At 42.9% G+C, this 26,099-nt stretch overlaps 1 protein-coding gene, 2 long non-coding RNA genes and 1 pseudogene across 4 annotated transcripts; 2 read left to right on the forward strand and 2 right to left on the reverse strand.

Annotated features, from left to right (window-relative positions):
• Nucleotides 1-283: 283 nt before the first annotated feature.
• Nucleotides 284-4,603, reverse strand: LOC147241977 (uncharacterized; annotated as a pseudogene).
• A 4,531-nt stretch (nucleotides 4,604-9,134) lies between these two features.
• On the forward strand, nucleotides 9,135-11,197 carry LOC147241978 (uncharacterized). The gene is made up of 4 exons (XR_015110892.1): nucleotides 9,135-9,648; nucleotides 10,713-10,742; nucleotides 10,870-10,966; nucleotides 11,145-11,197. It is a non-coding gene; the product is annotated as an uncharacterized LOC147241978 (long non-coding RNA).
• Nucleotides 11,198-11,366: 169 nt separating this feature from the next.
• Nucleotides 11,367-16,190, forward strand: LOC147241979 (uncharacterized). Its single transcript, XM_086192373.1, has 5 exons — nucleotides 11,367-11,616; nucleotides 11,727-11,863; nucleotides 11,939-12,032; nucleotides 12,468-12,709; nucleotides 15,899-16,190. The coding sequence occupies exons 1-5, from the start codon at nucleotides 11,578-11,580 to the stop codon at nucleotides 16,188-16,190; spliced, it is 804 nt and encodes a 267-aa protein (XP_086048499.1). The 5' UTR covers nucleotides 11,367-11,577.
• A 4,302-nt stretch (nucleotides 16,191-20,492) lies between these two features.
• LOC147241980 (uncharacterized) lies at nucleotides 20,493-25,809 on the reverse strand. Of its 2 annotated transcripts, none has more exons than XR_015110934.1 (3): nucleotides 25,635-25,809; nucleotides 21,277-22,077; nucleotides 20,493-20,921 (listed from the first exon to the last, which is right to left on the reverse strand). It is a non-coding gene; the product is annotated as an uncharacterized LOC147241980 (long non-coding RNA). The 2 variants fall into 2 exon arrangements; XR_015110933.1 differs by lacking the exon at nucleotides 25,635-25,809 and adding an exon at nucleotides 24,918-25,015.
• Between the last annotated feature and the right edge of the window lie 290 nt (nucleotides 25,810-26,099).

Below are 26,099 nucleotides of genomic sequence, written 5' to 3' on the forward strand. Positions count from 1 at the left end.
CTTCATACCGCTCATGCCAACTCGCTGCGTGCGCCACATGAGAGGAGAGCACAGAGTGATCAGCAGAACTACTGTTCAAAGATACATCTTGCGGATGCGCAAGGACACATCATCAGTGATGTTGTATCCTGGGATCATTGGGGGTTTCAGGTCTTTCAACATCAGACCCCCTCAGCCCAGGCAACCCGACCGGGGTGATCAATCCCCGGCCTGTGTCCCAGCAGCGTTTGCCCACGGTTCTGCCCTCTTAATCCAAAGCCATCTTGTGGCTTTCTCTTTGGCTTCAGTTGCGGATCTGAGCGCCTTCCGTAAATGCTCTGCAGAGTGAACGGCCTGCGAATCCCCGGCAGCCCACCTCCAGAGGCTCACAGATCGTCTTCCAGCCCTGCCTCCTGCACTCTTCCACCAGCTCCTGGTACTTGGCACGTTTTCTCTCATTGGCCTCGTCCATGCGTTCCTCCCATGGCACAGTGAGCTCCAGAATGATCAGCTGCTTGGTGGAATTCGAGACAATGATCATGTCTGGGTGAAAACTGGTCGATGTAATCCTGGGAGGAAACTTCAGCTGTCTGCCCAGGTCCACTTCCAGTTGCCAATCATTGGCGGAGGTGAGGAGGCCGGCCTTTGCCTGTGGTGGTATTTTGGGCTTCTCTCCAGCTCTGTGGAACATAATGGTCTTTGGACTGTGGTGGCTTTTGCTGGTATTGATGGCGATGGCGATGCTGTCAGCCACTGCCCTAGGCACAAGGTCGTGGCGCCAGCGATAGTGCCCGTCTCCAAGGGCTTTTGGGCAGCTGCTGAGTAGGTGTTCCAGGGAGCCTCGTCCTGGGCAGTGGGGACAGGATGGTGTCTCCGTTTTACCCTAGACGTGGAGGTTTGCTGGGCTTGGAAGGACATCCTATACAGCCTGGACTAAGAACCTGTTGTGTTGGAAGTCTGCTTTCCAGATGTTTGACCAGGTGATTTTCCGTTGCAGAACATTTTCCCATTTAGTCCATGCTCCTTGCTGCCCCATTCCCACCATCCTGCTCGCTCGTCCTTCCTCCACGCCTGCCCGCACTTCCTCCTGGATCAGATGTTGGCGCTCCTTGCCCTGGGCCTGGTCAACTCTGGTCGATGGAAAATACCCAATGCCTGCACGCCCTGTTGCTATGGACCCCACCAGTGATTTCTGCCTCAGCCGAGACCCCGCCACGTCCAGGGCTTTGCCTGCACTCCATTTCCTGCCTGTTCGCACCTGGATACCAGCTGATGCCACCTTTGGATCTCTGGATTCTCTGTATTGCAGTGCTTCCCGTGTTCTGGACACCATGAACTGACTGCTGCCGCCTGTAAGGGGCTTCGTTGCTACGGCGACCTGCACCGGACCAGTCCGAAAAAATACAACCATGTACTGTTAAAAACAGCGAGTGAAGCAAGTCTGGGTTAACAATGCGGCGAACACCACCATACCTGCAGCTGGTGTAAACAAAAGACACGGAAGCGAGGCGACCAGAAGTGGGCGTGTCTTTGTCCTCAGTCAGAGAGGCCGTTCGTTGTCTGCCGTCTGACTTATCACCGACTCCTGGCTGTGATAGCCAGGTAGTTAAGGGAGCACGCAAGGGAAAAGGCAACTTGGGCATATGATATAAACCATCCTACTACAATATCTAAACACAGAAATGTGTAACAATTTGGTCATTCTAGCTTCAAACAAGAACATATTTCCCATTATTTATTATCATTATTACTTAGTATGAGGTACTTTGCAATCATGCAGCAATGAGAAATCCACTGGCAGTGTGGAAGAGGGATATTTCAGTTATTTTGGCTCATTTTGTGGTTCACATCCTTTTTATTTATTTTGCATGGTGATAGGCCAGAAAACAGTTTCTGTCTTTGTTCAGGTGGAGATGAACTCTGCATTTCTCATAGTAGACATGGCCAAAGTGGCCTGTGCAGTACCTGCATCTCTGTCTGATTTCCCATTTTTGAAAATGATCGAGGCCGTCCTTTCACACATCAGGGGGAACCTTAGAGGTTTTGCTCTTCCGGGGAGGAGTTGGCGTTGCCTCTGGAGGGGATAGTGGTCTGCCACACTTTCTGACCTTTCCTGCAGTTGTGAGAGAGGTGCCAGCAGATGCCTGGAACCTTCACAGGGGCAGGGGTTTCTGCCTGGGATTCAGATGTTTCAGGTCTCTTCTATAGCGAATCCATGCATTGATGACTGCCACTGTAACAGTGTGCCACCAAATGTAAATGTACCACCTTCGGGATTGAAAGCTGAATTTGTACAGTGAAGATAGCACATCAAGAAGGTCAATGCCTCCCATGAACTTGTTGTATGTGCCAACAATGGCTGGTCTGGGAACCATTATGTAGGTTTTGGCTTTCCGATCCCAACGCCTCACATTGCCCATGGGTTTGATGCCAACAAAAGAAGAGAGCAGGTTCACAGCTTTGTTGTCATACCATCTCACAATAATGTTGTCTTCCTGGTTTTCTCTGTAATCCAAAGACCCTCTTCCCTTGGTCTTCAATTCTTTCTCATCCATCCGTTGGCAGTTCTTTTACCTGTTCATTGAGACTGTGCCTATGTAGTAGATCCCTCTTAGTATCAAGTGCTCCACCAATGGAACTGATGTGAAGTAGTTGTCTGCAAAAACTTTGTGATTTTTTTCCTGCTGGTAGGGTTGAGGTAATTTTCAAGACATCTCCTCCAGTGGCACCAACATCAGATTTCTCTTTATCAGGACTTTCTGCTCCTTGGCACACATCAAGTCATAAAGAAAGCCACTTTGTCCGCCGTGTCCCCGCATCTTGGCCCCCACTTGTGAGGTTTTCTGACATGTGGCACCGTAGCTGTGATTTTCCTTCGAAAGGCACCATCATTTTGTCAACACCATGACATTCTTCAGGAGGTATGCAAAGAAATTGTTGCTGTAGTTTCTCTAACCATGGTCTGAGTTTCCATGTTTTATCTTTCTTCGCATCCTCAGACACATTGAGGTTGTTCTGAAAGTGAATCACCATCAGCAAATGCAGGAATCGATCCAGTGACATCACGTCACAAACTACAGCATACCTTGTCTCCACCTCCCTTCTTGTCCAATTTCCTGTAGCCTTTCCTCAGCCACAAAATCTTTGAAATACATGTATGGTGTCCAGTGAAGACTGTCTTCAGTCTTCAATAGATTCAACAAATTCAACATCTGGAGGTTGAAACTGGTTTCTTCTCCACCGATACTCCTTCATTTTGACTTTGCCCCTTGCCGGCTGCTTTGATGTTGTGTCCTTTTGTTTTGTTGTGTCCTCTTCTGGGTCTTCTACATTTGTCTGGTTGACACTTTCATCTCCTAAGACTTCCTCATTATCACTACTATCTGAGTTTTCCTCAATCCTTTCAGTAGGAGTCCAGTCCTCATCATCATCATCACCATCTTCACAAAGCTGATCGATGTCACTTGACTTCCCATCCACAATCATCTTCAAAACTGTATTTTGTTGACATGTAAACACACACATATGCAAACACAAACAGCTTTGTGTATTTATTCTCTGAATTTGTCAATTTTTGTGAAAATCGATAAAAAAATCTTGAAAATTTACAGCATGTAAGTATTTTCTAGATAATTCCCTAAAAAAGCTTTGTCTATATGTTAGTCAGTATATTATAAAAACATTGATGTTTTTAGTGAAACCCAGAAGGCAAAAGGCAGTAATCAGCAAGGGAACCATGTCAAAACACTACTAGTCATCAATCATCATGATACAGCAAGTTGCATATCTTTTTTTTCTAAATGTACCAAATTTTGTCATTTAACCATTTAATTAATTTATTTGACTAATAAATGGAATGTATGTTAATGAGTATAATGGATGAAATGCAATATAACAATTGACCGATTTGGAGTGCCTTAAACACCTGCTGTGTCAAATTTATACACGTCAACTCGGTTTTACAAAAGAATAAATGTTGAAATTTTTGAGTAATTTCTCATTGCATCAACTCACTAACTACTTATTTTGATGTTTCAGTAAAAATTGGACTTCTTTTCTTACCTTAACCTCCTCAAAATTGGCAAAATTTTCCTTGAAAAATTATGCCAGTCTGACTCCCTGGAGGTGGCAAGTCTTGTAGTGTCACTGGACAGCCCTCTGTTGAATGGATTACTGCCTCTTGGGGGATTCTCTGTGCATTGCATGTATTTTATTGTGTACATTAGGTATTTGAGAGAAAAAAAATCACACTGATGATGTAGAGGGCTCCAAGATTAATTTATCATATAAGATACGTTGGGCGTTATAAGGCTAACCCAGGGGTCGGCAACCCACGGGTCCGGAGCTGCCTCCTCGTTGCGGCTCCCTTTAGTGTTGACAAAAAACAAACCATGAAAATGATTTTTTTTAAAATGAAAATGAATAACGGTTATTTCTTAATTTAATTTTTATTTATACATTATTATTTTTGCATTGTATTTACTACAACTACGGTTATACAGCCTATCTTAACATCTAATTTTGTAAACTTTTTAAAAATAATTTGTCAACTAAAATATGCGTCACATTGACAGCTATAGCCCTCGCCTTTGCCTGCAGGCGGCTTCTTGAGCGTGCAACCCATTCAGTAACCATGAATAAATAACGAAAAATCTCAGACGAAAAAGAGACTTCAACTCTGCGTGGACAGATGAATTTGCCTTCACTGCTAACGACGCTGCACAGCAAATTGAGAAGAGTTGAATTCTTAGTGTTAATTTAGATATACACTAGTAGAGTTAATTATACTCTGCATAGTTAATCCAAAATTATTAACTCTCAGAGTTGATAAATTTGTTGTCAAAACCGAGTGTAAAAAGGAAGTGTCACTAAATCAAAACTGTAAGTGTAAATGTTTAAATGTTAACTCCAAACATTTTACTCTAAACTCTGATGCTGCATTTCACACCTCAAGTGTTAACGTAGTCCTGGAGGCGAGGCTTAGTGAGTTAGAGACTCGGCTCCGCACCATGGAAGCTAGCGCTAGTCCTTTACCTTCAGGAGCTTCTCAGTCCACCTTAGCGGGTGCGGAGCCACCTAGCCTAGCCACCGCTAGCAGCTCCCCCGCAGCTCCCGAGCAGCCGGGAACTAGCCAGTCCCGCTGGGTGACATCAAACCTAGACGCAGTAAGCCCGTGTTTGCCCACCAACCCCTTCATGTTTCCAACCGCTTTTCCCCACTCAGCGACACACCCGCTGAGAGTGAAACTCTTCATGTCGGCTCTGTTGCTCGCAGCCCCGCTGTGAAGCCGACATTAGTCATTGGCAGTTCTGTTCTCCGCAACGTGAAGGTAGAGACTCCAGCGAGCATAAAGTGCATCCCAGGGGCCAGAGCGGGCGACGTTGAGGCTAATCTAAGCTGCGGGCAAAACGTAAGGTTAAATACAGTAAGATTGTGATACATGTCGGCGCTAATGACACCCGGCTTCGCCAGTCGGAATTAACTAAAGTTAACATGGCTTCGGTGTGCAACTACGCTAAAACAATGTCGGACTCCGTAATTTTCTCTGGCCCGCTGCCCAAGTTAGCGAGTGACGTCATGTTTAGCCGCATGCGTTCATTCCATCGCTGGATGTCCAGGTGGTGCTTAGATAACAACGTGGCTTACATAGACATTTGGAGCTCCTTCTGGGGAAAGCCTGGTCTGATTCGGAGAGATGGCGTCCATCCTACTTTGGATGGCGCATCTCTCTTATCTTGGAACATAGGCCAATTTATTAGCCATACTAATCCCTGACAAGCACCCAGAGTTCAGACCAGAAGGCAGAGCTGCAGTTTAACACGCCCCTCTGCTGGTTCCTTCGTGTTGTCACCCACCCAGCCTATAGAAACTGTGTCTGCCCCGAGGCTGAAAAAGCTACACTCAAATCTGGAGGAGTAATTTATAGCAACTTAGTTCAAATTAAAACAACTGCTCCAGCAAATCAACCCAATACAACTATTAAATGTGGTTTGCTTAATATTCGATCTCTCGCATCCAAGTCTCTCCTAGTGAACGATTTAATTACAAATTATCAGATTGGTGTATTAGCACTCACTGAAACCTGGGTGCAGCAAGATGAGTATGTTAGTTTAAATGAATCTTCCCCTCCTGGTTACATTAACTACCATGTACCTCGCACCACTGGCAGAGGAGGAGGAGTAGCTGCAATCTATCAGTCAAATTTGGTGATTAACCCTCGACCTAACAGTTCATATGACTGTCAGCTTTTCCCACCCAGACTGGAAAGCAGAGAAACCACTCTTACTTGCTGTAGTGTACCATCCTCCTGCACCTTATTCTGAGTTCTTAGAAGAATTCCCTGACTTTCTGTCTAACTTGGCATTGAACTCAGACAAAGTCATTAGTCATAGTCAAAGTCATAGTGGGTGACTTTAACATCCATGTGGACGTCAATGATGATTCTCTGGCCACTGCGTTTAAGTCGCTTCTTGATTCTGTTGGCTTCTGTCAGAGGGTAAACAAACCCACTCACACTTTTAATCACATCCTTGATTTAGTACTCACTTATGGAATAGAAGCTGATCTCATCACAGTTCTTCCTCAAAACCCTGTCTTGTCTGATCACTCCTTAATTACATTTGAATTTACTTTAACAAATTATATCCTACCTGGGAAAAAGTCCCGCTTCAGTAGATGTCTATCTGACACTGCTGTTTCTAGATTTAAGGAGCTTATTCCAGCAGAGCTTGCTGCCACACCTTGTAGTGATATAATGGGCAGTTATGCTGATTTCACCCCCTCGCAGGTAGACTATCTTGTGGACAGCACTGCAGCAGCACTGCTTGGGACACTTGATGCCATAGCTCCCCTGAAGAAGAAGGATATCAACATACAGCCCAGAGCTGCGTGCCTTAAAACAGAAGACCAGACAACTGGAAAGGAAGACACATTCCAGCCAGCACGAGGAAGTCCGCCAAGCCTGGAAGGAGAGTTTATTAATATATAAAAAAGAACTCCGTAATGCTAGAAGCGCTTACTACTCGTCCCTGATAGAAAAGAATAAGAACAACCCCAGGTTCCTCTTCAGCACCGTGGGCAGGCTCACCAAGAACCATAGAGCTGTTGAGCCATGCATCCCCCCAACTCTCAGCAGTAACGACTTCCTTTCTTTCTTTACTGAAAAGATTATGAATATTAGAACAAAGATTGCCAGTAATGGAGGACAGACTACAGTCCCCATAGAAGCACCTCCCAGACTTGGTGCATACTTGGACAGCTTCTCCCCCATCGACCTGTCAGAATTAACTTCTGCAGTCGGTTCCTCCAAGTCAGCCACTTGTCTGCTGGATCCCATCCCAACAAGCCTCCTTAAGGATGCCTTCTCTCTAGTCAACACTTCTATATTAAATCAAATTAATCTTTCCTTAGTCATAGGTTATGTGCCACAGGCCTTTAAGGTGGCTGTCATCAACCCTTTACTTAAAAAACCTTCTCTTGACCCAGATGTGTTAGCCAACTATAGGCCGATATCCAACCTCCCCTACATCTCCAAGATCCTTAAGAAGGTTGTCCTGGAGCAGCTACATAAACATCTGCACAGCAACGAGCTCTTTGAAGCCTTCCAGTCTGGATTCAGGGAACACCATAGCACTGAAACAGCACTGGTCAGAGTCTCTAATGATCTTTTTATAGCTTCAGACTGGGATTAAAGGAACTGCCCTAAAATGGTTTAAGTCCTACTTATCTGACAGGTTTATGTTTGTTCATGTTAATAATGACTATTCAGAATACAGCAGAGTTACATATGGTGTACCACAGGGTTCAGTTTTAGGACCGATTCTCTTCACTCTTAACATGCTCCCATTAGGTGACATAATCCGGAAGCACTCGATCAACTTCCACTGTTATGCAGATGACACACAACTTTACTTGTCGATGGAGCCAGACGACACAAGCCAGCTTACTCATCTGCAAGACTGCCTGAAAGACATTAAATCCTGGATGTCCTTTAACTTCTTAATGCTCAATTCAGATAAAACTGAGGTAATCATTTTTGGACCTAAACACCTCAGGGACACGCTCTTGAATCGGATCACTACTCCAGATGGCATCACCCTAACTCCGAGTACAACTGCAAGGAACCTTGGGGTCATTTTTGACCAGGACCTTTCCTTCAGCTCCCACATAAAGCATGTGACTAGGACCGTCTTCTTCCATCTGCGAAGTATCGCTAAGATTAGGAATATCCTTTCCCAGAGTGATGCTGAAAAACTGGTGCATGCATTTATCACTTCTCGGCTGGACTACTGCAACTCTCTCTTGTCAGGATGTCCTAAATACTCCCTAAAGAGTCTCCAGCTGGTCCAGAACGCTGCAGCGAGGGTTTTGACGGGAGTTAAGAAGAGAGAACACATCTCTCCCACTTTAGCTTCTCTCCACTGGCTTCCTGTAGGATCTAGAATCGACTTCAAAATCCTTCTGCTGACTTATAAGGCTCTCAATGATAAAGCCCCATCCTATTTGAAAGAACTCAGTCCCTGCTGTCCTACCAGAGCTCTCCGCTCCCAGAATGCAGGTCTTTTAGTGATTCCTAGTATCTCTAAAAACAGACTGGGAGGTAGAGCCTTTAGTTACCGGGCTCCTCTACTATGGAACCAGCTCTCTCCATGGGTCAGAGAGGCAGACACTCTGACTACGTTTAAGTCCAGGCTTAAGACCTTCCTCTATGACAGAGCCTTCAGTTAGGACTGGTTCAGGTAGCTCTGAACCATTGATAGCTATGCTGCTACAGGCTTAGACTGCTGGGGGACACATCAGGTTACATGGAGCCCTTCCCTCCTCTCCTCTCCTCTCCTCTCCTCTCCCCCCCTCTCCTCCTCTCCTCCCTGCACATTTTTGAAACTGTCACTACTATTACTTTTTGCACTTTGTAGTTTGGCCTTGGTGTCTCGCAGTCTCTCTGTGTTTCCACAGATCCACCAGAGCCCCAACCGCCACCTGCATCGCCCCCCCCCCCCCCTCTTATTCCCTACTGTTACACCGGCCTGCGCTCCCCTTCCATGAACCAGTCTGCCATCCAGTCCCCCATCAAGCTGGCTTGCTCTCCCTGCCTCCCCTACCAGAAGCTTCCTTCTTCAGCTGTTATTAACATTTCCGTGTTTCTCACATTCTGCATTGTAAACTGTTTTCATGTCTGTAACAACATCGACTGCACGTCTGTCCGTCCTGGTGAGGGATCCCTCCTCTGTTGCACAACCTCAGGTTTCTCAGATTTTTCCCTGTTAAAAGGGTTTTCTATGGAGTTTTCCTCAGTCGATGTGAGGGTCTAAGGGCAGAGGATGTTGTTATGATGCCATGTTTGTTTGTTTGTTTATTTGTTTTTGTTTGTTTTTTGTCTTTGTTTGTTTTAGTGTTTTTGTTGTTGTTTTCTGCTATTGCTGTTGTTGTTTTTTTTGTCTCCCCACTCCCCCTTGTCTTCCCTATCCTGTCCCTGTTCTCTCTTCCTGTCCACTCCTGAGCCTCAGTCCGGTAGCTTCATCAATGAACCAACACCATTCCTAATAAAGTTAAACACAAATGGCAATAGGAGGAGTTTATCAGACTCCTCCTATGCAGAATAAAACTGCTTCAGTACAACAAGGCACCAGGAACACTGATGCTGCTTGCCTCAGCTACTGAATAGGACAGGTAAAAAAAAAAAAAGGGTTTTCTATGGAGTTTTCCTCAGTCGATGTGAGGGTCTAAGGGCAGAGGATGTTGTTATGATGCCATGTGAAGCCCTTTGAGACAAACTGGTGGTGAAAACGGGCTCTACAAATAAAATTGCCTTGCCTTGCCTTGCCTTGTTAGCTTAGCTACTAACCACCATGCCTGGTCTCTCTGTAACATAAAAAGTGAGTAACGGCAGTAAACGGTAGTTTGGCTCGTTTTAGCTGAGTGAAACGAGTCCTGCATTTTGTAACCCTGGATAATACTACTTGATAAATTGATGCTAATGGTTCGGAGTTGCTGGCTAGCGTGCTAAGGTGGTGCTAACGCTAGCAAGCCCTGAAAGTCTGTTATAATCTTCATCCACAGTAACGTTAGTGTATACATAAAAAAATAAATAAATACACAGCTCTCGGTGAAGTATAACATAACTCTCTGTCAGTATCAAACATACACAATGAGTGGAATTCCGGTTTTCGATGGACTGCTCATATTTACCGTGCCCAGACAGCACTGTCTTTTTTAAAACTTGTTTTGTGAGCAGTTTGTGGCAAAATTACTTTGGAAATGTATTTAAAAACGGGAATCGAGTCTGGGTTTGTCGATAGCGGAGCATGACGTGGAGCAGCAGGACTGATAGTTTTCACCATTCCATTTTGGAATGTTACTTTTGCCCTCCAAGCGATAGTGGAGTTCCGGGCTTTAGTGACCGTGACTGCAGCAGTCGCTCCACACGAGTCTCCTGCTGCAGGACGTTGTCACCGATTGTATGCGCGTTTTCACTGCTAAATAAAAAGGAAAAACCTCCCGTGCTGTGTCTGGTCTGAGCTTCGTTTCATCTCGTTATCCCGTTTTCACAATTTAAAAATACATCGTTGTCACACAGATGGGCTTATTCGCTGTTGCAGGCAACAGAGGGACATCAATAGAAACCAGATACTTTTAATTTAATTTAGGTAAAAGTTTCTTACAGATATTTTCAGTGTCGGTTCCATCAAAGACATAACTAACGTTATTTTTATTCTGTCTTTTACAATGTTTAGATGCATTAATGTCTCCTGCCATTTCCTGTGGTAAGATATTTTTATTATGGTCTCAGCTGCATGATATTGGCTGTACTGACTTTTCACTTTAATAACAGTGGGTCAGCGAAATTGTTCATAAAGCTGTCCTCTCTTTTAATTCACTGAATTCACATAGAAAATGCTGGCAAAGGTGGAATGTGGAGGAGTCCAAAAATACATAAAAATTCCACAAATTGATGAAAAATTTGACTTCCAGAAGTTTCTTCTTGAAGGTTTGTCTCCACACATTTAATGTTACAGTTTAAAAAAAAAAAGCCTCAAAAGCCATGTTAGAGAAAATTGTAATTATTGTAGTGTCTATTGTTTTTAAGCTTTTTATGCTCTAAATGTCTGAATAGCATTGCTTATAATTAATTTAATGTAATTCCCCCCCCCCCCCCCCCCCCCCAGTAACAGACAAATTCAGTCTTGAGGCCCAACTTGTGACAGAAGGTGTGCTTGGCTTGACTGACACATCAGGGACCGAGGTTGATGTCGACATATTCGATGAGCTGGTCAAGTCAGGGGTGCGAAACTTCATGCTTGGATATCGCCAGTATCCAATAACAGGTAAGATTATGTTGTCTTGATCTCTTCAAAATTTATCAATCATTACTTTATAATTTAAATTGATTTCTCTGTCAACTGTTGTTTTTAGACGATTACTATTACTTTGGATGAATCAGATTCATCTGGAGTACAAGACCCATCACCGTCTCCAGCATCATTGTCAGACCAGTCACCGTCTCCAGCATCAATTCCAGGTCCTTCAGCATCACCAACATCTTCCATTTCATCAGATTCTACCATTATCCTCCCAACCACAATCAACAGGAAGAGGGCAATGGCAATGAAAGACCTCGATCATGATGAAGCAAAACGGGTAAACCTCGAAACCAGCTACACATGTATTAGATAATAAAATTTGTGTTACATAAGAGGCAGCACAAGTACTGTTTATTAATTAAATTCAACCAAATGTTGTCTTTGCAGAGGGTTGAAACTGCTCTGAGGTCTAAGCCAAAGGGTGAAGAAATCTTCAAAGAGTGTGACAAAACCAAAACTCTGTCAGTTGCGACACGCAAGCAGATGGTCAACATTCTGGTTGCAGAAATGATAGAAACATACGGGTAAGAAATCAATTTTAAAATATTGGCAAAGGAAAATATGACTGGATACATCTAATAAATATTTTGTTTCTAAAGGAGGATTCCACCAATGCATGTCCGGGCTAGTTTTGCACTTGGAATTGTGACCCTTTTTCCATATCTTCAAGATCCTTACTCAAAACATGAAAACGTAAGTTTGAATGTGTCTTTGAAGTCCAAAAATGTGTTTCCAAACTTATTAGGCTCATTGGGTCATGTTTCTGCTTTATGGGATGCACAATATTATTGGCATAACCTTCATCAGATCACAATGACTTTAGAATTAAATGTCACCATTGGGCCAAAACTAACATGACCAATAAAATTATGATTTATAGTATACCCCTACGCCCCATAAAATGTTAAAGCCATAGTCTAAGTTGAAGTACTTTCCTTACATTGGCCAGTGAGTGTTTTGTAAAGTCCTTTATTTATGTCTGCATCTACCAATGGGCCATCATGATATGAAGGCAAAATGTATAATTTTAGGAAAGACTTGAGATTATCTGAAATGAGGTTGAAAATGCATTATCATAATCAATATTTGCAATCACAACTACTTTATATTTTATGTGTGTGCATGCAGGAACACTGCTATGATCCTCAGGCCAATACTGGCTATCTTGCATGGAGACTCAAGACAGTACAACGCAACACCCACGATGGCTTCCGTGAATGTTCCAGGCCTGGTTTCCAGGACAGTCCGACAACCCAACGAGAATCTTTGTTAACTGGTGATCGGCTCCTTGGTGAGGAGTGCAGGGAGGCTCTTTCCATAATGAGACACTCAACAGACAAATCTGTGGTTAAAGAGAAGATGAGAGCGACCTTTGAATACTGACAGAAGCTGTTTCATGACCAGGATGCAACAGCTTCAGTGCTGGATGTCTTCCCTCGTTTTCTTGATACAGCCGGACTGGTAAGAAAGATGTAGAGATTACTATTTTATTATATATTATTTGAAAACTCATTCTAATGCAAAGTGCATTTTAGTAAGCTGTATATGGACATTGTTCTTCTGTTTAAAGATCGAACAGGATTTTTCCATGATGTTTGGGGACCATGCATCTGGAAGGTTTCTTGCAAGGTGGTCTTCAGATTTCAAGCACAGAGTCATCACGGAATGCCAGAGTCTTCCCTCAAGTCCTTATGTTGATGAGCTTCTGGCTGCTTCTGGTCTTGAGGTTGAGAATGATTACGGTAAATATGACGTTTTTCTGTATCCAACATATAATATGTTGCCCATTGCAGTAAATCCAATATGCAACAGTCATGTTATTTTAATAATGACAAATATGAAGTTGAGTATTGTTAAAACAATTAATTAAGTTAAATGGTATCTGTGGTAAGCAAGAAATAATGTTTTACAATGCTTTTGTTGTCTTCTTCAAGGCTGGGATAGTGATATGTCAGCTCTCCTGTTGCTCTTGCATCTCTTGCCCCCGACATCAAAAGGCAAGAAAAACACTCCCAAGATGAGCTCAGCACAGGCAGCCAATCATGTTGTCAGATTCCTCAAGGTATGTACAATCAGGTTTTTGTACTACTATGTAAGAAGTGTGAGGTATAGATTGGACTGTAAGACTGTAAGAATAATTCTTGCTGTGTATCAAGCTAAGTATATGCATAATGTGTCATTCAAACTACAGGAAGGAGCCAGCCTCACCACATTCCTTGATAAAGTTGATGCAAGGCAGCCTTTCCTTCTTTGCATCGGAGAGCAGAGGAAGACAGTCGCAAGGTTCTTCATTGTTGTGGACAAGAAAGCTGTCCCATGCAACGCCCAGACATCGGTGGCTGCCTTTGATGTGCTGTTCAAGACCCACTATGTCTTCAGCCTCTCCTATGATGCAGCACTTTCTGCATTCTACACTTCATCCAAACAACAGTATACAACATCGATGTTGGAACCACAAAGGAAACCCCACGAGTCAAGGAACTGAGGGCTAAACTACTGCAAGACCATTGAAATGTCACCAGTTCACAAAGATCAGAGCACAGTTGAAAAAACTGTCTGAGTATGTTCACATGTTTTGTGTGTAAAAAGCACCACAAAGATTGTTCAGTTCTTTGTCAACATTTAAAATTTCACCATGGACTATATCCAGCTAAAAATTTACGTTTGAAATGTGGAGAGCAAGGATGTCCTTCATCTTTTTGTCCATACAGTGGCTTCAGAAAGCACCTAAAGACTGTTCATAAGAACCATGAAGAAATGGTCGACACTTACCTGGAAGTGGCCACACAAAGACATTTTGAGTTTGACTCTTTAAGTGAACAGCCAACAACTTCTGCTGCCTCCATGTTACAGGTTCCCCCTGCAGTTCCACAGAACTCACTTGAAATAATGTGCGCTTCAGTTGTTTCACACTTAGAAACCTCAGGTTGTTCTCAAAGCACTATCCAAAAGATAGTTTGTTCAATGGAGGAACTTATTAGTGATGTTCAAGGTCGAGCCCACGAAGCAGTTCTCCAAACATTTTCCTCTGAAACTAAGGAGTCAGAAATTTATAAGAAAGTAGAGCACTGTTTAAATCAATTAGACAATCCATTTTCAAAATTTAACACACAGACGAAGAGACAAAAATACTACGATGAGAAATGGGAAATAGTTGAGCCTAAAGAATTAGTCCTTGGTGTAAGAATGGATACACGTAGAAACAGAACTACAGGTGTATATAGTCAGATTCCTGTAACAGACAAGTTCATGTATGTTCCAATTTTAGGTACACTGACATCCATTTTCAAAAACAGTGAGATAAGGGAGTGCTTCTTGCAAGAGAAACAATATAGAAGGGGAGTATACAAAGACATTAATGATGGCTCTTATTTCCAAAACCATCCTCTTTTTTCGCGACAGAGACATGCTCTACAAATTTTACTTTATTATGATGATTTTGAAACCGCTAATCCATTAGGTTCCAAGAGGGGCATCCATAAACTTGGTTGTGCTTATTTTAAAAAACCTCCCACCCGAGGTGAACTCTGTGCTAATGAACATACATCTCGCAGCTCTTTTCTACACCCAAGATATAAAGACGTACGGTGTTGAAGAAATATTAAAGCCTCTAATTGAGGATTTGAAAATATTAGAAACTGTAGGACTCCAACTTCCATTTCTAGATGAACCAGTGTTTGGCTCTGTAATTCAAGTCACGGGAGATAATCTTGCTTTAAATAGTTTGCTCGGCTTCGTTGAGTCTTTCAGTGCAATGTATTTTTGGAGGTTCTGTCTAACAAACAAAGAAGAAATTAATTCTGTTTTTTCTGAGGATAATCCAGGACTTATTCTGCGCTCCAGAGAGCTTCATATTGAACACTGTAATGCACTAAGTGAAGATCCTGCTCTACCTTCTGTTTATGGTGTTAAAAAACCTTGTGTGCTTGATTCATTACAGTATTTGCAGTGTACTGATCATTTTGCGGTTGATATAATGCATGATATGTTGGAGGGTGTTGTACAGTATGAGCTGAAGCTGTTTTTTCAGTACCTGCTTAAAAATGGTTACATCTCTATAAACACGTTGTTAGACAGGATACAGACTTTTAATTATGGACACCTGGAGCGTAAAAACAAACCAAGTCACTTGAAAATTGAGGACAACAGCAAGCACTTAGGTTTGAATGCAATTCAGTCATGGTGTATTCTACGCACTATCCCACTTATTTTTGGTGATGTGGTTGAAAAGGACAATAATCACTGGAACTTATTGCTCCTCTTGATACAGATAGTTGATAGTCTTCTCCCCTATTGTAACAGATGGCATGACATGTTACCTAAAACATTTGATCTGTGACCACCATAATTTATTCAAAACTTTGTTCCATGATAAGAAATTGATTCCTAAACACCACATAATGATACATTATCCAAGGATTATTAAAAAAATCGGCCCTCTTATACATGTGTGGTGTATGCGTTTCGAAGCGAAACAGTTTTTTTAAGAAGTCTGTAAAAAATTTTAAAAACCTTACTAAATCTCTAGTAAAGCAACACCAGCGTCAACTGGCATTTTACTATGAAAATTATTACTTTAAACGGTTTGAGATTGGTCTTTTAAAAATGAAAAGCATTGATAGCATAAAAGGTGGAGAATTACTCTGTCATACATTACAATTAGATCCATGTTCAGATGTTTCAACTACACGTTGGGTCAGAAATGATGGTACAGAATACCAGATTGACTTGTTGGTTTGCACTGGAACATCCCATGATGAACTACCTGTATTTAAGAAAATATGTAATATCATAATACACCAACAAGGTGCTTTCATAGTAGACTGTGCTGTTAACACAAGTATTTTTTAAGGAATACATATGAAAATTATTTTGACACCTTTCAAGTGTTATGTTGGTAACACTTGTGTAGTTGAGAAATAGCCCTGAGAGAGTTGCTTGCTAACACTACATAGAAGTGTTAAAAAAAATAACACTAGTTGGTGTTACAAATGTTAAATTCTAACACCAAAAAGAGTCAAATTTACACTAAGTGTTAAGGTACCAACACTTGAAAAAGTGTTAAATTAACACCATGAGGTGTGGACCCATATAGACACTTTAAAAGTGTTAAATCCAACTCCTACAGTGCTAATTTGGGTATGCTGATTTTACAATTCTACAATTTCATTTAGCAGACGCTTTTGTCCAAAGCGACGTACAACACAAGCAAGAATTTAGACTTAATTAAGGAGAAGTCCATAGTAGCGCGAAAGTGCTTCAGTTGTGATTTGGTCACAGGTACTGCCATCTAGTGGCAGAAGAAGTGTCGCCCCCCCCTCCCCCTTTTTTTTTGTTTTTGTTTTGACAAACATACAACATCACACAACACAGTTAGTGCTACATAATCACTAAGTGCTGGGTCTTGGACCCTCTGACTTATTCTACCCCACAGGACAAAGAGGAGAAGAGTCAGGTTAAGTGCCTCGGTGCTCTCTGAAAAATTGAGTCTTCAATTGTCTCTTAAAAGTAGAAAGGGACTCAGCAGAAGGCACGGAGTTCGGTAGTTCGTTCCATCATTTGGGAACAACAGAAGAGAAGAGTCTGGCTAGAGATTTGGAGCAGCGCTGGGCTGGAAGCACCAGGCGTCTTTCACATGCAGAGCGTAGTGGGCGAGAAGGAGAGTAGACCTGGATCAGGGATTCCAGGTAGGCTGGAGCCGTTCTTGTGATTGCTTTGTAAGCCAAGAGAAGTGCCTTGATTTTGATTCTGGCTGCCACTGGAAGCCAGTGAAGAGAAACCAGCAGCGGGGTGACATGTGCCCTTTTGGGCTGGTTGAAGACCAGACGTGCTGCTGCATTCTGGATCATCTGCAGAGGCTTGAATGAGCATGCAGGGAGGCCTGCCAGAAGAGAGTTGCAGTAGTCAATGCGTGAGATGACAAGAGCCTGAACCAGAATCTGTGTGGTCTGTTGGGTCAGGAAGGGTCTGATCTTCCTGATGTTGTAGAGGGCATAACGGCAAGACCGAGAAACTGAGGCCACATGAACCTTAAAGGTCAGCTGGTCATCAATCATGACACCCAGGTTTCTGGCTGAGTTTGTGATGTTAATTTGGGTATGCTGATTTTACTGTGCAGCGACAGCAAAACTGCGCAATATCTGAACAAAGTATTTTCTTTGTGCTTGTTCATTTGTTTAATTGTAGTTGTAAATTGTAAGACTATTGTGATCTCGAAATCTTAAAATAAAATTATATATAATTCTGGACTATAAGCCGCTACTTTTTCCCCCTGCTTGGAACGCTGCGGTTTATACAAAGGTGCGGCTGACGGTTTCTGGTCGGCTGGTTATATTTTAAACAGACGTTACTGCACCTTTATGCCTCCTGCTGTGTGACAGGCACTTTTAAAAAACACTTAATGACTAGGGCTGCAACGATTGGTCGACGTTGTCGACAAAAATCGATGATAGAAATAGGCTACGATAAATTCCATTGTCGACTATTGTCGCCAGACGCGTTTTTCCTACAGAGATGAATCACTCTTGATGATCAGCTCTGCCGAGAGTCGCGCATGCGCAATAGCATCTCTGTCTCTGAGTGGTAACATACAGGGGCGCGGCGTAAACATCAGGTACGCGCACCAAAACTTCTCAAGTTTGGGAGCGTTTTAGCCTGAATACGGCGAATAAAAAGACTACTAGCAAAGGTTGCAAAGCAGACCTTGGTGTCATGGCGGTACCTCGGTGATGCACGAACATTTAAAGAGAAAGCACGTCGGGCAGTTGAACGGAACGGAGTCTGACTCGCCTCCGTGAGATTCAAGTAACATTTAAGCCGCTACGGTTTTTAGGACACACATTGTACATTTTATAAGTGTATTTTGGCTATAAAAAATGTTAACATGATTTTGATTTATTTATTTGCCTGTCCCTAAAAAAATGGACAGGTTTATTTATCGATGGACTTCTGTCTCTGCTGTCCGAGCACTGGGCCTCATTGGTTTTAGACAGGACATTTTTATTGGATTTTTGTACAAATCCGCAGGATGTTCAATAAAAGATGTACTTTTCATTGTACCCATCTTTCTTGTGTTTATTATCATTTGCCACTTAATTAAATCAACTTCATGCTAAATTTAAGACAAAATTAATAATTATCCGATTAGTCGACTATTGTTTCAATAGTCTGTGACTAGTCTCTATTACAATAGTCGTTAGTTGCTGCCCTAGTAATCTGGCATAGCCTCGTCCAGCGCTGTCAGCTTTGTTTATGGTCCTGCGCTGAGAGCGCACCGTTTATCTCTACACAGTAAACAGTTTCGAATGCTGTGAAAGTTTGTGTCTGAAACACGATGTGTCGTGATACAGTACAGTTGACACAGCACGGTACATGGTCCGTGCTATTATTAGAAGTTATGCATGTATGCAACTTGTTGTTTGTAGGAAATGTTAACAAATCGGAAGCGTCCCCAAACAGCCATCTCCTTCCTGACAATCCCCTCTGTGCACGAACCCTGACGGTAGTTAAACATTAAAACACCTGCGGCTTATAGTCCAGGCAGTGCGGCTTGTATATGGAACCGTTTGTTTTTAACGAAATTTCGCTGGTGCGGCTTCCAATCAGGTGCGCTTTATAGTCCGGAAATTACGGAAATTGTGTGTGCGTGTATTGTATTGTATTGTATTATTTAAATATAAAAAGTGTTTGCGGCTCCCAGTGTTGTCTTTTCCGTAGAAACCGGGTCGAAATGCCTCTTTGAGCGTTATGGGTTGCCAACCCCTGGTGTAGCATAACATGCATGGTAGGTGGGCATTCATAAGTTCTGCTTTCAATTTGTGTATTTTTGTTTGTTTTTTATTCTGCTGCTTTTAAATGTATCTATGACTGAAATAAAGTACCTAACCTAACCAATAACTCCTGGTTAATTTCCAGTTGTTTTCTACAAAAAGTTTTAAAATGAACTAAATGCTAAATCCCTAGTAGTCATCATTGTTTTCATATATTTTCTGTCTGTGATGCCCTTTAGACGGTTCTTTTCCTCTGAATTCATGAGGAGAGCTGCAGCGACAGAGAAAGGTATGGAACAACAGAGTACTACAGAAATACTGCATTTGTTATAAAAGAGTACTTCTTCATATATGAACTGAGTAGATTTAAAGGTTTAAGCTTCAAGGAAAATGGCTCAGCCATCCAGCAACACTTCCACTCAACCTCCTGACCTCTCCTGCATCTGTTTAATGCAACGATTCACTGTCATTATTCTGATGTAGTCAACAACTGTCAGGATCCCAGTCTTTTTCCATGATGTCCCCGTTCCCTCCTTCCCTTTTGTGGGCGTCTTTGTCTTTTTCCTAGCTAATATATAACAATACTGAAAGATTGTCATGCAGATTTAGACCACAGGTGCAGTTTTATCAATCAAGACCTGTTGAATCAAGGGAGAGTCAGATGACCTGTGATGGAGATGCATTCACAACTTCTGTCCAGAAGATGGAATCAGAGAACCATTCATTCATCCATTTTCATAGAGACAGACAACCATTCACACTCACAGTCACAGTCAGGTGCATTTGTGGCCCCAAGATATCCTGCAACACACAGAGCAAGCGATTGTTAAGGTTTTCAAACTTACACTTTCACAATACAATCATGGATGGGCAGCTTGCATCTTCAGCCCTGTTGTTTACTTTTAAATAAATGACAACAAAAACAATCTCTGCTCTGCTGTTGTTTTCAAAGCAGCACAATGAAACAAATCTCAAATCTTAGCAAACTTGTGGTATTCAAAAACTGAATTGACCTGACAAGTCACAATAAACATTTCATTTGCGAGAGAAAGAATGAAAATAATTAAAGAACAAGGCCTAAGTTCAATGAATTGTGTGAAGAAAGCTGACACTTCAGTGAGGTATTTTTGTCAACATTCCTGAACATAGGTCTTTCTCTGGACTGAAGACAGAGCCCTAACATCCAGTGGCCTCACAACAACTGCTTCCTTCATGAAATTACAAAATTAACTCATCAGGAACAATTTCACTGAAAATGATGTCATGCCAAGCCTGAACAAAATGTGGTAACAAAACACCCCTAAAAGTCTGAGCTCAAAAATGAGAGTCAACTCATACAGGGCTTGTTGCTGAAGACCTCAGTCCCATTTCTTTCCATGAAAATTAAGACTTAAAGAAGAGCTTGGTTGCATTTCAGAAACCTGAGACACTGCAGCATCCTGTGACCTAAACGTGCACGGTGGGGTCTCATTATGATGCCTCCTCTACTGAAAACCCTCTCAACTGGTGCAGAGGATGCAGGAACTGACAGCTCCTTCAGTGCCAAGTTGTGGACTTGTGGGAATCTGTCACGGTTTTTGTACCAGAAGACAAGTGCAATGTCAGTGTCACTGTCCCTCCAGTATGGCATCAAAGTGTTTGCTTATCTGGATTCTGATGCTTGAATCCTGGCCTAAGCTGCGCTTTTTGTGAGCCTTGTAGCGAGAAAGAAGGCATTTGACTGGAGGTGAATCACCGGGTGAGTCTTCATTTGTTGCTTCGCACTCTTCACCTTCGCTGTCCATCAAGTTCTCAACCTCAGAGATCAAAGTGTCTGAAAAATTCCAGCAAATGAAAGAAAATGACTGAATTAGATTGAAAGACACACAGTGATAGTGCCAGAGGGCATCAAATAATGAACTGCTCTAACAACATGTTGTTTAGAATAAGCATGTTCCCTAAATGTGAAGTACAAAGACAGAGTTTTACAATATGAAAATATATATATATATATATATATATTTATATATTTATATATATATATTTATTTTATTTTATTTTATTTTTTTTAATCCAAACTGTGAGTCAAGCATTGTAGCCAAGAAGTGCACATTGTGGCTGAAGGGTTCCTGTTTCCCACTGTCTTTAGTCATGTTTGTTTTGGCAAAGATTCCACAGAACCTTCTCACCAGAGACCGACGAAGGGCCTTTACTATTGGACGACACTGTCGTCGTGTCTCCTCCATCTTCACAAGATGTGTATGCAAGTCCAGAATAGTCGGAACCACCAGGCTGACGGGAACTGATTTCTGTCCCTCTGTCAGGTCTGTTGCCTCCGAGAATGGAGCGAGAATTGAAGTCAGTTCCTGAAGCTGGTTCCACTCTCAAATGCTGAACACCACTTCTTCATAGTCTTTGCTGCACATTTCAGTCAGAGCTTTATGGTCCAGGGCTGTGAGGGCCTGCACTTGTTTGAAAATGCTGTTCCAGCGAGTGTTGTTTGCAGTTGGAATCGTCTTAGTAGAATCAAATGCAGCCTCAGACTTGTCTTTGAACGGTGAGCTGCTGTAGAATAGAGTTGAGAAGCGTGATGTTTTGGCAACAGTGCGAGAGACGGCTCTGAATTCCTTCATGCCAACACTCACAACTAACTGCAGTGACTGAGCAAAACAAGAAATGATGACCACCAACCGAGCTGACAGCTACTTCCTTACAGTGTGTGACAGTTTCAGTCTGATCTTTGACAGCACTGACAGCTAGTGGCTGTCAAGCAGGTTTGACGCTTGTGCAGCCCTTTGGCTCCGTGAAGGTGCTCCACACCTTGTCTTCCTTCCTCCCTGTCTTCCTGCAAACACTCAGTATTCACTCTTTGAGTTCATCACCCAACAACCTGACCGGCACTTTCCTAGGAATGTCTTTGTCTCCAACGACACCTTTTCTTCCAGGAGATGGCAGTTGCCCCGCCGAACGACTGGCCCCCGCTGTGCTGCCTGCAGAGGTGAGAGAACGATCAGGAAGTTCCACAGAAAAGTTCTCAGTACAGTGATTGGTCAAAGGTCAGCAGGCTGACGACCCCAGAGTGAAGTCTTAATAGCTGCGCTCCTATCGGTCCTTCGCCGCCAGGGCAAAGGGAGGTCGTTTTCTGTTTTGAAGCAAATGAGCTGAGGGCATTGTGACGCACATACTTACCACTGTGCAAGAGTCAACATGAGGGACGACCTTATCATCAGAGACAATGTGCCCAACAGCCACAACCTCATGGCAGGCACCCCCTGTTCAGCGTGAACCAGCTGACTCTTGAACAGTGGTAAATATGGACTTCAATGTCCACCTGCTCGTTACTGAGACACCATCACCATCATCGGCAACCTCCTCTGTCCTGTGAGGCACAACAAACGGAGCAAGGGCATGGAGGCGGAGACCGTCCTCATGGCTTTGCCTGGGCTCAGTACTCAGAAGACAGCAACAGGGCCTGTAACTACAGCGACAGGGCCTGTAACTTCAGCGACAGGGCCTGTAACTACAGCGACAGGGCCTGTAACTACAGCAACAGGGCCTCAAACTACAGCAGGGCTCTGCTGCAGGATCCACGGCAGCCTGAGCAGCCCCTGGCTTTTGTGAGAAAATGAGCTTTTGATCATGTTCTGTTCATATGTCACCACCATATCAGGAGTTGATTGTGTATAAGTACATGATGTGATTGTTTATGTTAAGTTGTGCAGGCTGCTAGTTGTGCCCGAACTGTCAAGGCTGAATGACGAAAACAACAGGACAAGACGACCTGACTGTGCAGGAGGCAGGAGTACTAATCAAGAAGTGTGATATGCATGAGTGTAAAATTACGTATGCAAAAAAGGTGTGGCTTCAAGCATATATTCACTGTCTGTTAATATCTTTTTCAGACTCTCTGCTGCACTCTCAAGGTGCATGTAGTGGGGTCTCCAGATATATCTGTGTGTGCTTTGTGATGTGAAATAAAGTGTTGATTTGTCTAAAGCAGACGACTCCGGTTGATCTCTTCTCATCAACGGACCCGGTGAAGTTGCCGTACTTCAACACTTTCCACAAGCCTGAGGACACTTCTGGTCAGGCCGTCACTCACCGTGGGCCCCTGGCACCAGCCCGGTGCCGAGGATCCTGGTCAGCACTAGTCCTGCTCTGCCACAAAGGGTCCTGGTGGGTGCCACTCCTGCTCTGAGGGTCCAGGTGGACGTCTCTCTTGCTCCTGTCTCTCCACGGCCCCTGGGCCGCCCCTCTGACTTCCCGTGGTCTATGCAGCCCCCGGCCCACCTTACTTACTTACACTTACTTTGTAGTCCTGTCCTGTCTTCCTGACCTCCCTCATGTGTCTCACCTGGATGATTGCACCACCTGTGTCTCGTTTTCCCTCCTGTATTTAACCTCTGTGTTTCCCCCCTTGTCCTTGTCGGGTCATTGTTGTGTCGTGAGGTCATTCTCACTACAAAGTCTACATCAAGTGTCGTTGTCACAGTCACGAGCCTCCAGTCTCAGGTTCCCCACGGTCTCAAGCCTCCAGTCTCTTCAATAGACCTCTTTTGTGCACCCTCCTTCCCCTCATCTGCATTTGGTTCTACTTCCCCTCACCTCAACCCCTGACAGAACATGCAGACTCCTCACAGAAAGATCCCGTGCTGGAGCCGGGACTCAAACCTGGAACCTTCTTGCTGTGAGGCGACAGTGCTGACCACTGCACCACCGTGCCCCCATTACTTATATTGTTTATATCTATATTGTTAATCTATTCACTTTGCTGCTCCAACATTGTGAATGTCCCCGTCGTGGGACTAATTCAGGAATATCTATCAATAAAATTCTCATTATCACCTTATAGAGTTACAGAGCAGATCCTCCAATATTTTTTTAATAATATTGACTTGTGCTGTGTTCATCAAAAATGTTAATCACTTTAATTTTCAACTAGTTGGACTGTAACAATAAACTGCAGGGAACTCTTCCAATCATAAAGTCCACATCCTCATTGTCAGTCCTCATTACAATGTGTTGTGTTAATGTAGGACTGACTCAGACGATGTGGAGTGTGGTGGTCTTGAGTGTTGTTACTGGTCCTGATTCACACACTTTGCTCATGCAGCAATCCATCTGTAAGTGATGAGGATGAGATGTGACTGTTGGCCTTTGTATCAACATTGCTCAGCCCTTTTAAAACTAAATGAAACTACAGCAAAAATGAGATCACTTGAAATAGGTTTTTTTTTACTTAAAAGGAGAAAATGTTCCATGAGAATCAAATATTTTACATGTACATATATATTTTACACATTTAGATGACCACCGAAAGGGATTACAACACTAATCCCTGTTTATTAAGGGTACATTTATCATGGCAGTACTCCTACCACCACAAAATGCCTGGTGTGTACAACTACACGAACTACTACCACCACCAGGGTGATTCAAATGGAGCCAAGATACGAGGTCAAGAAAATGGACTATTTCTGCATCATACAGGAGGCTGACCTGCTCATGAGCCAAAGAGGGGTCAGGTGTGTTCGTGCAACCAAAAACCTGTGTTCAATGTGCACTTTTCCACCGACAGCGGTCTTGACTCCGAATATTACAGTGAAACAAATATTTACGCATAATTTGTTGTCTCACTTTAACTGCACTTAACTTTCTTGGCGTCATAATAATATGACATATGAGAATAAAATATCTCTCAATCCACTGGTTTAAAACAGAGATTCTGCTTCATAGCACATTATCGTATCTCTGCTCTGTTGACAAAGCTTTTCTTTGCTTCTCATCACACAAAAGTACAACCCAGATTGGAAACACACATGAAACTCACCTCTGGATGGAAAACCTGGCAAACTTGTAGTGAAGTCAGCAAAGTTTACTCAGTCAAGCTCAGGGTTTATACTGACTCAACCAGAAACAAGAACACACACAACGGAACACGCAAAGTAGCTGAGCGGCAAAGAAAGACAGATGAATCTGAAACTGGTCAAATAAACAGGGACACGATGATCTCACACCCAGACGAGGAATAAACAACACTGAACAATTGCAGGAGATCAATTATGTATTTTTGAAATCGAGTCCATCCTTTGATCACAATCTATTTCCAAAATATGAGCTTAAACAGGGAATAGATATGCCAGTCATTTATAAACCTCAGAATCAAATGCCACAGTGCTGCCTATAGTCCCCTAAACGTCATGTCTGATCTCACCAGGGTTGTGGCCAGAGAGTGGCCCCAGGTGGCACCAGCCATCACCTGAATCTGAGTGGCCACCCCAGGTGCTCCCCCATTATCCTGAACTATGTTTGGGCTTTAACCCAATCAGAGGCAGGACATCCACAGTAGTGATAACAAACCAGACTTACAGCTGTAATTCTGTTAAAAACCTCAGAGGCACTGAAACCTTAAAGTAGGATCGAGCCTCCACATGGGCAGCTGACAGCTGGTGGGCCATCCCAGCCTGACCCTCCTCAAAGGGTAAATAAAGACTGGCGGTACTCAGCCTGAATGAAACCTGGATGTGAGTGCAGGTGACTCACTCACCTTGAACCTCAAAGTACTTTCGGACGCGACACACCACAGAAATAAAAAGTCTTGAATCCAAATCTTGAGTTTGATGTCTTTCTTTACTGAAACTTAAAACCAAACAAAACAAAAAATGAATCCCTAACTTCTAAATAATTGTCTCTGTAACGTGACGAAATGTGCCGGTCAAAAGACTGTGATGCTCCTATGGCTCGCGGCTTCTGTTCCTGAATCTTCATGCGTCCTGACGGTTTTATATTAAACCAACAGCCAATCAAAGTGCACCACAGTAACTAGTATCTAGGTAAAACGCTATATTTCTAAAATAAATTCCTATTATCACTAAAAATGCATATAATAATTTTTATATTCCTACATTAACTTAAATTCTGTAAAAGTATTAATTCTAAATATAAAATCTAATTATATAAATATACATTTTCCATCAAAACATAAAAAATGGCTCTAACACTGGAAGTGACC

Source organism: Aulostomus chinensis, chromosome 21 (assembly GCF_037954235.1).
Source record: "Aulostomus chinensis isolate RoL2024-O1b breed Wild chromosome 21, RoL_Achi_v1.0, whole genome shotgun sequence".
In the NCBI taxonomy this organism is placed as follows: Eukaryota; Metazoa; Chordata; class Actinopteri; order Syngnathiformes; family Aulostomidae; genus Aulostomus; species Aulostomus chinensis.